The 12,402-nt window shown below is 55.0% G+C and overlaps 1 protein-coding gene across 3 annotated transcripts in view; it reads left to right on the forward strand.

Annotated features, from left to right (window-relative positions):
- Positions 1-12,402, forward strand: part of MINDY4 (MINDY lysine 48 deubiquitinase 4) — a 124,282-nt gene that overhangs the window by 84,976 nt on the left and 26,904 nt on the right. For all 3 annotated transcript variants that reach the window (XM_060195798.1, XM_060195799.1, XM_060195801.1), the window contains one exon: positions 5,808-5,875. In XM_060195798.1, the coding sequence (XP_060051781.1) occupies positions 5,808-5,875 (68 nt within the window). The remainder of the gene's footprint in view (positions 1-5,807; positions 5,876-12,402) is intronic.

Raw genomic sequence — 12,402 nt, forward strand, 5'->3', positions numbered from 1 at the left:
TTTTTCCATTTTATTGGACCGGACAAAGAGAAATTGAGAGAGGAGGGACAATAGGAAGGGAGAGAGACAGAGAGACACCTGCAGACCTGCTTCCCTGCTTGTGAAGCCTCTGCCCCGCAGGTGAGGAGCAGGAGGCTCGAACCCAGACCCTTGCACAGGTCCTTGCACTTAGGGCTGTGCCCTTAACTAGGCGCACCACAGCCTGGCCCTGGCTTTTCTGTGCTGTGCCCACAGCACACCTGCCTTCTCTTGCCTTTGGATGTGTGTTTCCTCTTGCCAGGAAGCTCGGTCCTCACTCTCCCGACCTCTGTTTGACACATTTTGTCTGTTTCATGTTAGTGGAAGAGAGATACAGCGAGCAGGGCGGAAATGGCAGAGCCCTGTGGGCTCTCACTGACAGTGGGCGGTGGGCGGTGTGGCGTTGAGCCTGGGGCCTCAGAGCCTCAGGTGTGAAAGGCTTTGGAGAAACACCGCTGCCTCCCCAGCCCCGACTTGTGTTCACACATCCCTGCCTTTCCTGCTCAGAGCCTCCCCTTGGAGTCTATTTCCAGACGGCCTGGTGTCTCCCAGCAGAGAAGACCCCCTTCCTCACCCTTTTCAAGTTGTGTGCTAATCTTTCTTTTAAAACAAAAACAAAAGCAAAACCCTTCATTTTATTTGATAGGGCAGAGAGAAATTGAGAGGGAGGAGTGTAGGGAGTCAGAGACAGAGAGACACCTTCCCACCCTGCTTCACAACTTAGGAAACGTTCCCCCTGCAGGTGGGAACCAGGGGTTTGAACCTGGGTCCTTGCACACTGTAATGTGTGCGCTTAACCAGGTGCGCCAGCAGCCAGCCCCCGTGCGTTAGTCTTTCTTACCTGAGTTACTTCTTGTGAGGGCAGGCCCCTGTGCGCCTTGGGGGGTGTGTTTGTGTGTGTGTGTGTGTGTGGGGTGAGTGTGTGTGTGTTAGTGTGTGTGAGTGTGAGTGTGTGTGAGTGTGTGAGTGTGTTAGTGAGTGTGAGTGTGTGTGTGAGTGTGTGTTAGTGAGAGTGTGAGTGTGTGTGTTAGTAAGTGTGTGTGCTAGTGTGTGTTAGTGAGTGAGAGTGTGAGTGTGTGTGTGAGTGTGTTAGTGTGAGTGTGTGTGTGTGAGTGTGTTAGTGAGTGTGAGTGTGTTAGAGTGTGTGTGTGAGTGTGAGTGTGTGTTAGTGTGTGTGAGTGTGTGTGTGAGTGTGTGTGAGAGTGTGTGAGTGTGAGTGTGTGTGTGTGTGTGAGTGTGTGTGTGAGTGTGTGTGTGTGAGTGTGTGTGTGTGAGTGTGTGTGTGTGAGTGTGTGTGTGTGTGTGTGTGTGTGAGTGTGTGTGTGTGTGTGTGTGTGAGTGTGTGTGTTTGCCTCCAGGGTTATTTTCCGGGGCTGGGTGCCAGCACTATGAATCCATTGCTCCTGAAGGCTATTTTTTCCCCTTTTTGTTTTTTTATCATTGTTGTGGTTGTTATTGTTATTGATGTCATCGTTGTTGGACAGGGCAGAGAGAAATGGAGAGAGGAGGGGAAGACAGAGAGAGGGAGAGAAAGATAGACACCTGCAGACCTGCTTCACCGCCTGTGAAGCGACCCCCCTGCAGGTGGGGAGTCGGAGGCTTGAACCGGGATCCTTGAGCTGGTCCCTGCGTTTGGCGCCACGTGCGCTTAACCCGCTGCGCCACCGCCCGACCCCTCACCTTGCTTTTTTTATGTTTGCTTTTTTTCAGCTGTTACCATTCCTGGTCACTTCTCTCTTTCTTTCTTCCCTCTCATCCTCTCTTTTTTCTCCTCTTCCTTCTGCTCCTTTCCCTCCACTCCCTCTACTCCCTCCTCCTCTAGCTCCAACTCCTCCTCCCCCTTTCCACTTCCTTCTCCTCCTCTACCACCTTCTCCTCCTCCTCTTCTTTGGATTAAAGGTGAGAGAGAGAGAGAAGGAGAGACACCACAGCACTGCCCCGCCTCTTGGGAAGTTCCCCCCTCTGCGGGAGGGGACGGGGGGCTTGAACCCAGGTCTTTGCCCTTGGTAAAGTGTGTGGCTCAGCAGGTGCACTGCGCCCTGCCCCCTTTTCACCGTGTTCATGTTCACAATAAACTTAGCGAGGAGAATCCTTGTTGACACAGAAGGGTCACTCACTGATTTTCCTCGGAGGTGTCCAGTGAGTTGTTGGATGGAATCAGACAGTTTTGAGGAAAAGCAAACATCGTTCTGTTGGATGTCTGACCAGGAGCTGAGCATCGTGTCTGACCCTAAGCTTCCTGGCAACCAGGGCAAACATGGAAATACAGTGAATCATGGATTCTCATTGCCCCAGAAAAACACTTTTTTCCTCTGTCCAAGAAGAAACCAAGCCATGCAAGGAGCGCTGACTGTTGTAACCGGCATCGTCTTTATTTATTTATATTTGTTATTAGATTGTAATATTGTAATGTTGTATAGTTTCACACCCGCTGCCACACCTTCCTGCCTCCCAGAGATAACCAACAGGTTCTAACGAGGCTTACAGTTTTCCTGCTTCTGTTTTGTTAGGGTTCTTTGTTTGCTTGTTTTTGGTGAGTTCGTGTAAATCAGATCTCTAGATTCCACGTATCTGTCTCCCCCATCTACCTGACCCAGGGCCCGTGTCTGTTCACATCCAGCACAGGATTCTGTGTGGCCTCTGAGTCCCTGTCAGTCTGAACTCACAGACCATGGTCACAGCTGGGACATTCTAGGCTGCTCTCACGTCAGGACCCGTCTTCCTTGAGGGGCAGAGAGGCTGACCGGCCTCCCTTCAGACAGCGGGGAGTCCCCACCATGGCTGCTCTGCAGTGAGGGCAGGTCCTGGGGAGGCCCCAGGAGGGCTGTGCTGACTGACGTTCCTGATGGGGGAGTGACCAGTGATGGTGGAGAGCGGGGTCTGTGAGAGGTCTGGGCTCATCATGTCTGTGTGGGAACCCGAGAATCCCCTGGCTAGGGCCCCGGTGATGGGGGCCTAGTCGCCCTAGGCCTGGACCTTGAACTTAGTAACACCTTAGACCGAGACACCCTCTTCTTCTAGCCTCACCTCACTTCCCTCAGTCACTCTGTCTACTCAACTAACTGCACTAAAGAAAGTCAGACACTTCTCCTAATCTCTTCTGATAGCACTGGCATAGTTCTCACCCCTTGATAATCTTTAGAAGGAACAATGTGGGAGTCGGGCTGTAGCGCAGCGAGTTAAGCGCACGTGGCGCAAAGCGCAAGGACCGGCGTAAGGATCCCGGTTCGAGCCCCCAGCTCCCCACCTGCAGGGGAGTCGCTTCACAGGTGGTGAAGCAGGTCTGCAGGTGTCTATCTTCTCCCCCCTCTCTGTCTTCCCCTCCTCTCTCCATTTCTCTCTGTCCTGTCCAACAGTGACGACATTAATAGCTACAACAATAAAAGAAGGGCAACAAAAAGGAATAAATAAATATTAAAAAAAAGAAAGAACACTGTACATCTGGCCCAGAGGCATACTGCAAAAAATATGTATCCACTAACAGGCAATGCCCGTCCCTGTGACAGGCTTTCTGAGACTCCTCAAAGAAGTAAATGCAGTAAAACTTGAGGGTAACTTAGATCCCACTAAATCCTCAGCCTGTTTCCTCCCAACTTGAGGCCAGACCCCATAGACCTAATACTAGTTTGGACAGAAGCAATGACATTCAGCACTTTAACGACTGGGAGAAAGCCTGTCAGGTAAAGAAGGGACCACAAAAGCTGGCGGCCTTCAGGTCACTGCCAGGCCACCCCACCACCCGGGTCCTCGTCAGGGATCCTGGGTCCCACATAAATATGACTGGCTTGCACCTCGAACAGATCCCTCTCACCACCAGCACGTCATTGGTCACTTCCATCAGGAACATCAGCATAGGCCCTCTTGTGGGCTTCCTTAGGTCTGTATTTATTCATTTATTTATTTTTCTTTTTTATTTATTTGTAAAAAGGAAACATTGACAAAACCGTAGGATAAGAAGGGCACAACTCCACACAATTCCCACCACCAGAACTCTGTATCCCATCCCCTCCCTGACAGCTTTCCTATTCTTTATCCCTCTGGGAGTATGGACCCAGGGTCATTGTGGGATGCAGAAGGTGGAAGGTCTGGCTTCTGTCACTGCTTCCCCGCTGAACATGGGCGTTGACAGGTGGATCCACACTCCCATCCTGCCTCTCTCTTTCCCTAGTGGAGCAGGGCTCTGGGGAAGCAGAGCTCCAGGACACATTAGTGGGGTCGTCTGTCCAGGGAAGTCTGGTTGGCATCATGGTAGCATCTGGAACTTGGTGACTGAAAAGAGAGTTAACATATAGAGCCAAACAAATTGTTGACCAATCCTGGACCGAAAGGAACTGGCACTGTGCGTCTCCCCACTGCCCCAGGCTGCTCCCTGCTGCTCAGCAGTCAGGCCCCCCGCTCGGTCCCTTGCTGGAAGCTGCCGCTTGCCCCACTGTGCTGCTCACCTCCAGCCAGCAGCCGGTGCCACCTGGCTGAGGACCAGGGCGACAGCGTCCCTCAGGCCTCCAGCAGGCAAGACACTTGCACGGTGCGGCTGCTGTGGAGTCCCGAGTTTCCAGACCCTGCCAGAAGCCATGGCTGTGTTCTGCGGCCCAGTGCGGCTATTCCTTTGTCACGTCCTGTCCGTTAGGGGGCCTGGCTGGTGAGACAGCACAGCCGCTGCCCTGGGCCCCCTATGGCCTTCTGGGTTCCTGTGTGTGTGTGTGTGTGAGTGTGTGTGTGAGTGTGTGTGTGAGTGTGTGGTGTGTGTGTGTGAGTGTGTGTGTGAGTGTGTGTGTGTGAGTGTGTGTGTGTGAGAGTGTGTGTGGTGTGAGTGTGTGTGTGTGTGTGAGTGTGTGTGTGAGTGTGTGTGTGTGAGTGTGTGTGAGTGTGTGTGTGAGTGTGTGGTGTGTGTGTGAGTGTGTGTGTGAGTGTGTGTGTGAGAGTGTGTGTGGTGTGAGTGTGTGTGAGTGTGTGTGTGTGTGTGTGAGTGTGTGTGGTGTGAGTGTGTGTGTGAGTGTGTGTGTGAGTGAGTGTGTGTGTGTGAGTGTGTGTGTGTGAGTGTGTGTGGTGTGAGTGTGTGTGTGTGGTGTGAGTGTGTGTGTGTTTGTGTGTGTGAGTGTGTGTGGTGTGAATGTGTGTGTGAGTGTGTGTGGTGTGAGTGTGTGTGTGTGAGTGAGTGAGTGTGTGGTGTGTGTGTGTGAGTGTGTGTGTGTGTGAGTGTGTGGTGTGAGTGTGTGTGTGTGAGTGTGTGGAGTATGTGTGTGAGTGTGTGTGTGAGTGTGTGGTGTGAGTGTGTGTGAGTGAGTGTGAGTGTGTGAGTGTGTGGTGTGTGTGTGTGAGTGTGTGTGGTGTGAGTGTGTGTGGTGTTTGTGTGAGTGTGTCTGAGTGTGTGGTGTGAGTGTGTGTGAGTGTGTGGTGTGTGTGTGTGAGTGTGTGGTGTGTGAGTGTGTGGTGTGAGTGTGTGTTAGTGTATGAGTGTGTGGTGTGTGTGTGTGAGTGTGTGTGGTGTGTGTGTGTGAGTGTGTGTGGTGTGAGTGTGTGTGGTGTGTGTGTGAGTGTGTCTGAGTGTGTGTGTGTGAGTGTGTGTGTGCCAGACACGGAGTGGGGCCGGTTCTCCCTCTTTATTGATGTCTCATTACTGGATAGAGACAGAGAGACCGAGAGGGAGGGGGTAATAGAGAAACACCGGTAGCTCCGCCTCACCATTTGTGAACCTTCCCCTGTAGGTGAGGACCAGGGGTTTGAACCCAGGTCCCTGAGCACCATAGTGCCGCCGGCTGCCCTTTCTCACCCTGCTCCCTCCTCTCTAGTTTGAAGTGGGCCCCTATGGCTGCATCCTGCTCACCTTGTCCGCCATCCTGTCCAGGACCACAGAGCTGTGAGTATCTTCCTCCCTCAACTCTCGGGCCAGAGCTTGGGGCAGGGGCCGCGGGGCGGCGCCTGGTGGAGTGGGTGCCCGGAGAGCCAGTTTGGAAGGGCTGGGAGGGGCCGGGTGCTGGCGCTCACAGCAGAGCCTGGCGGAGTGGGTGCCCGGAGAGCCAGTTTGGAAGGGCTGGGAGGGGCCGGGTGCTGGCGCTCACAGCAGAGCCTGGCGGAGTGGGTGCCCGGAGAGCCAGTTTGGAAGGGCAGGGAGGGGCCGGGTGCTGGCGCTCACAGCAGAGCCTGGCGGAGTGGGTGCCCGGAGAGCCAGTTTGGAAGGGCAGGGAGGGGCCGGGTGCTGGCGCTCACAGCAGAGCCTGGCGGAGTGGGTGCCCGGAGAGCCAGTTTGGAAGGGCAGGGAGGGGCCGGGTGCTGGCGCTCACAGCAGAGCCTGGCGGAGTGGGTGCCCGGAGAGCCAGTTTGGAAGGGCAGGGAGGGGCCGGGTGCTGGCGCTCACAGCAGAGCCTGGCGGAGTGGGTGCCCGGAGAGCCAGTTTGGAAGGGCAGGGAGGGGCCGGGTGCTGGCGCTCACAGCAGAGCCTGGCGGAGTGGGTGCCCGGAGAGCCAGTTTGGAAGGGCAGGGAGGGGCCGGGTGCTGGCGCTCACAGCAGAGCCTGGCGGAGTGGGTGCCCGGAGAGCCAGTTTGGAAGGGCAGGGAGGGGCCGGGTGCTGGCGCTCACAGCAGAGTCTGGCGGAGTGGGTGCCCGGAGAGCCAGTTTGGAAGGGCTGGCTCGCACGCGCTCCACGCCACGCCACGCAGTCCAGAGCTCTGCCCAGTGTGTTGGCAGACCCCAGGGGTGGTGGCGCCTGGGCCCACTCTGAGCCAGGCCTGCACAGCAGGGCGTGGGGTGCCTCCGCCCATCCCGGGAGTCAGCAAGAGCCGGAACCCGGCATGGGGTAGAAGCGGGCCTTGGCACTGCCTCCTCTCTGGTGGTCTGGGCACCGTGGGGAGACCACTTGTATTTTATTTTATTTTTTTACTTATTTTTAAGATGGAGACAGGGAGACAGAGAGTGAAAGAGACCACAGCACTAAAGCCTCCTTCAGGGTGTTGGGGGCCAGGCTTGAACCTGTGCTGTGCACATGGCAGAGCAGGGCGCTGCCCGAGGCCGGCTTGCTCGGCGGGGTCCACGCCCAGAGGGGACCCCAGCTCCAAACAGTCATCGCCGTTGTCTGCTGCAGTTGGCCCGAGCGGCGGCAGCCCGGAGCCGAGGGTGAGGCCCCGCGACTCCCTGGCTCTCAGGAGACCGGTGGCAACAGCAGCGTGGCTCTTCTGTGTGAGCGTCAGCCCTGGCCTAGAAGTCGCTGAGACCCGGTTCTTGGTGAGGGCCGACCGACCCCGGCTCTCTGCCCCAGGACTGGGCTCACAGGAGTTGTGGTGCTGGGTGTGAGGAGGGGCACACCTGCACTGTAAGTGTGAGACTGTACCTCTGAAAAGTCACCATTTTGAAAACCGCTGCTAAGTCACAAATGGTGAAAAAAATCCTAGTAGGGAGGGCCAGCAGCATAGCTCCCCTGGGTAGTGTGGTAGCGAGCTCACTTTGCCAGGCACATGACCAAGTTTGAGCCTGGCTTCTATCACATTAGAAGCTTTGGTCTTCCTCCCCCTCCTCTGTCCCTCCGTTTCTTTCCTCCTTGCTGAAAAAAAATAAATAACTTGGAGAACACAAAGGAATTTTTTTTATGAATTGTGATTTTTAAAAGAGTTATTTTTACTTTATTATTGGAACTGAGAGGGAAGGGGAGCTAGAGAGGGAGAGAGACCCCTGCAGCCCTGCTTCACCACTCGGGAAGCTTCCCCCTTGCAGGTGGGGGCCAGGGGCTTGAACCCCTGTCCTTGCACACTGTAGTGTGAGCACTTAGCAGCCAGGTGCGCCCCTCCCTGGGCAGAATTATAGTGTCGCTGCAGTGGATTTGGGGCCCCAGAAGCAGGGAGAGAGGACTAGACTGCCAAGGGGAGGTTGGGGGCCCAGGTCCCTAAGCTGGAGTACGGCAGTGGCTTGGCTGAGGGTGACATGTCCTGACACACACCCGTCTTGGGGGAATGAGTCCTTGTGACAACAAAAGCCTTGTAAATTGACATCCCCTCAATAGTGATGCTGGGATTGGGTGGGGGGAGGAGAGAAGGACACCTGCAGCCCTGCTTCACTACCCGTGAAGCTTTCCCCCTGCGGGTGGGGACCAGGGGCTCGAACCCAAGTCCGTATACACTGTCATGTGTGCGCCCAACCAGGCCCCTGTTTCCATCCCTGTCCACCCAGGCACCCCCCCCCCCACGCCCACATGTAGAGCCTTGCTCTCTAGGCCACCACCTGGAAGATGAAGATGAGCAGGCCTTCCCTGCAGCAGGCAGAGCCGCGCAGATTAGCGTGACAGCCCCGCGAGGGCTCGCGGCGGCCTCCGGCAGGGCCCCACATGCGCAAGGCTCTCGCAGGCGGTCATTGCTGAGGGTCAAGCATAGGTGGCACAGCGGCCTGGCACCGGGGTGAGCTGATGGCAGCCTCTCACCCTGAGCCCTCAGCAGCAGACAGCGTCCTCTGCAGGCTGCCATGGCTCCGTCTCCCTCTCTGTCTCCCTCCCTCCCTTCTCTGTCTTCCACCCTTGCTTTCTTTCCCCTTCCTTCCTTCCTTCCTTCCTTCCTTCCTTCCTTCCTTCCTTCCTTCCTTCCCTCCTTTCTCTCTCTCTCTCTCTTTTTCTAAATGGAAAACATGAAGGACACAATTACAAAGCTTTTTCCCCCCTTTCTTTTTAGAAGCATATGCTAAATCCAATAGAATGCTACACTCCTTGTTAGTGATTGCTATTTTTTAAAAAATATTTATTTATTTATTTCCTTTTGTTGCCCTTGTTGTTTTATTGTTGTAGTTATTATTGTTGTTATTGATGCTGGTGTTTCTTGGATAGGACAGAGAGAAACGGAGAGAGGAGGGGGAGAGAAAGACAGACACCTGCAGACCTGCTTCACCGCCTGGGAAGCGACCCCCCCTGCAGGCTCTCTCTCTCTTTTTTCTTCTTTTCTTTTCTTTCTTTCTTTCTTTCTGCCACCAGCATTGTCACTAAGGCTGTGTGCCTGCATGATGATCCCATCACTTCCAGAGGCCATTTCCCTTATATTTTCTCCCTTTCTTTTTATTGGAGGAGAAACTGAGGGCAACTGGGGCAGAGAAATTGAAAGGGGAGGAGCAGCTAGCAGGTGCTCTCACTCCTATGTGAGGCCTAGAGAAGCAATACACGTGGACTTGCGCAGAGTCAAAAGTTAGACCTGCAGCCCTGCTCTACCAAGGTGAAGCACCCTGCGGGTGGGGGTCTGGCTACACTTCTCCCACTTCTGCCTCCCCTCCTGGGCTCTTGGCAGAGGTCTGAGCAGTTTGGGTGCAGGAATCATGATCTCTCGGCCATTGTTTTCATGAATTTTATGATCGTTGTTATCATAGGAAAAAGGAAGTGACATTTACCGAGTGCCAAGTGCTTTATATAGTCCAGCCCATTCAGTTCTCACCGCGGCCTGTCCCGGCACCGGCACGGGTGTCTCTGGACTGCGGGTGGGGAAGCCGACGCGCAGAGAACAGCGTGCCCGAGGGAGCCGCGGCTGGACTTGAGTCTGGCCAGGGCTGTTGCTGGAAGGCCCACCCGGCTCCCTCAGCTGCCGCCTCGAAGGCACACCAAACACAGGGCTGCGGGTGGCAGGCTGTGCGGGAGGGCGGCCTCTCAGCGGGCCCCGAGGGTGTGGTGCAGCATCCTCAGTGTCAGGTAGAGGGAAGCCTGGTGGGTCCTCCCAGGTTAGTTCCTGCCTCTTTGGGGCTTGATGTCTTTCAGCAGGGGCCCTGTGAGGAGGCACACTCACCCACGTTCCAGGAGGTCTCTGGAGACCCCCCTGCTTCAGCCTGCTGGGCTTAAAAACAAGGGCACAGGTCTAGAGAGAGAGGAGAGAGAGAGAGCAGCTACAGACTGGAGCCGAGGCTGTGCTTCCAGGCCACTTCCTTTAAGTCAGGAAACCTCCACCAAATTGTCCAGGTTCACAGGCTCTGATGCATGTTGGGGGGCTTCAGGCAAAGGGTTGAGCCACGCCCCAAGTCACCAAGGGTGGGGACCAGGTTTCAGTGCTCCGGGGTCTGCCTGGAGGGAGCTTCTGGTTTTTTGTTTTTTAATACTTTTTTTTATTATCTTTATTTATTGGATAGAGGCCTGAAAAGTTGAGAGGGAAGGGGAAGATAGAGAAGGAGAGAGACAGAGAGACACCTACAGCCCTGCTTCACCACTCACAAAGCTTTCCCTCTGCAGGTGGGGACCAGGGGCTTGAACCTGGGTCCTTGAGCACTGTGGCAGGTGCACACAAGCAGGTGCGCCATCGCCCGGCCCTGGGCTGGCTCCTAGGCCACACCACACACAGCACCTGCAGCCAGAGTGGCTCTGCTTGCTGTTGAAGACGTTGGGGTTCTGCTGTCCCTGTCCAAGTCGGGCACAGTCTCGGTGGTAGGGCCCTAGGGCTCTGCCTCTTCCGTCTCATTTCAGTCGAAGGAGTTTGGCTTGAAACAGATGCTGGAGGCCATCAAACGTGTTCAGTCACTAGGCCTCTAGAACAAAGTCTCGCACTCTTGGTAGCTTACACTAGAGACATTTATTGTTTTTGTTGCTGCTGTTTTAATATATATACTTTTATTTTTTATTTATTATTATCTTTATTTATTGGATAGAGATGGCCAGAAATCAAGAGGGAGGGGATTAATAGAGAAGGAGAGAGACAGAGAGACACCTGTAGCCCTGCTTCACCACTCGTGAAGTTTTCCTCCTGCAGGTGGGGACCAGGGGGCTTGAACCTGGGTCCTTGCACACTGTAATACATGCGCTCAACCAGGTGCACCACCCGGCCCCCCATTTATTTATTTTTTATACTGGAGCACAGCTCAGCTCAGGCTGGTGGTGGGGAATTGAACTGGGACCTTTGGTGCCTCAGACCTAATGGCCTTTTTGCATAACTCATGCCATGTCCCCAGCCTGATTCATTGTCTGACACCCCAGGAGGTGGTGCAGTGGCAAGAGCAAGGGGCTGGAGAACACGAGGTCCCAGGCTCAGTCTCCCACACTGCATAGTCTATGACGCTTTGGTGTTAATGTCAGAAGTGTGTTGTCTTCCATTTCCAGAGGCTGGAAGTCTAGGCCCATGGCCTCGGCAGGCTTGTTCTCTCTCTCTCTCTCTCTCTCTCTCTCTCTCTCTCTCCTGTCTTCTCGCTGGGCCCTCACACCACCTTGCCTTGCTTTTTGTCTTTTGTGGCTCACTATGCCTGTAAGCCTTTTCTGGAGAGGACCCGGTCAGAGTGGGTGAGGGCCCAGCCAACAGCTCTCATTTCACTCAACCCGGGCCTTAAAGGGCTCCCACATCTCCAGAGAGACGCCAGCTGAACTACTGGGCACCTGAGCTTCAACATGTGAGACTGGGCGAGAGACAGAGAAGCAGAGAGAGTGGCGGAGTCCACAGTGCCAGGCTTCCCCTTCAGCACAGTGGAGGCCAGGCTTGAACCTGGGTCTCGCATGACAAAACAGCACACTGTTTACTACAGCTCTGCTCAGCTCTGGCTTATGGTGGCCTGGGGGATTGAACCTGGGAGCCTCAGGCATGAGAGTCTCTATGCGTAACCATTATGCTGTCTCCTCCTGCCAGAGCAGCACACTCTTCCAGTGAGCTGTTTCACCTTCACCTAGGCCCCTAGGCCCCTCACCTTGCGCCAGACTTCTGTCTCCCAGAAGGGGAGACTTGAGTCCCAGAGAAGAGAGCTTTGCAGTTGCTGCATAGGCCGGGGCTGCAGCTTGGGCCCGCTGTGGGTGCCGTGGCCGAGGCCCTTGTTCCTTTTCAAAGTGCCGGAGCCCTGATGCTGGCTCTCCAGGGAAATCCCCTAGAAAGAGGCCCGGGCATCGAGATTTGCCAAAGCTGTAAATCTCTTAATCCGAAGGCTGCTGCTTGGCGTCTCCCAGACGGCCTAATGGGAGACGCAGATGGGCCTCCCTTTTTAAGATCTGAGCCCGCTGCTGAACTTCCCATGGTGTTTGCACCTAAGGATGCAATTACCGCTTCCTCCTATTGTGCTCCCTGCCGGCGTCCTTGCTCCAGGCTGACGCAGGCACTCAGGCCCGCGGTGAACACGAGGCACAGGGTTTATGGAGGCCAGGCCGCTCCTGACAGCTGCAGTCTGGCCGCAGCCCGCAGTGCGTGTCGCTCCGCCCAGGGCTCCTTGGAGGCTGTTGTCTTCCCTTGAGAAGATGCCTGTAGCTGTGGTGGGGGAGAGTGGGTTTAGTTGTTTGTTTATTTGTCTTACTGCCTCCAGGGTTATCTCTGGAGGTGTCAGCACTGGGAATCCACTGCTCCTGTGGCCATTTTTTCCCATTTTACTGGACAGGACAGAGAGAAATGGAGAGAGGAGGGGAAGACAGAGGCGGGAGAGAAAGATAGACACCTGCAGACCTGCTTCTCCATTTGTTAAGCATCCTCCTT

The sequence above is a fragment of the Erinaceus europaeus genome, chromosome 8 (genome assembly GCF_950295315.1).
Source record: "Erinaceus europaeus chromosome 8, mEriEur2.1, whole genome shotgun sequence".
In the NCBI taxonomy this organism is placed as follows: Eukaryota; Metazoa; Chordata; class Mammalia; order Eulipotyphla; family Erinaceidae; genus Erinaceus; species Erinaceus europaeus.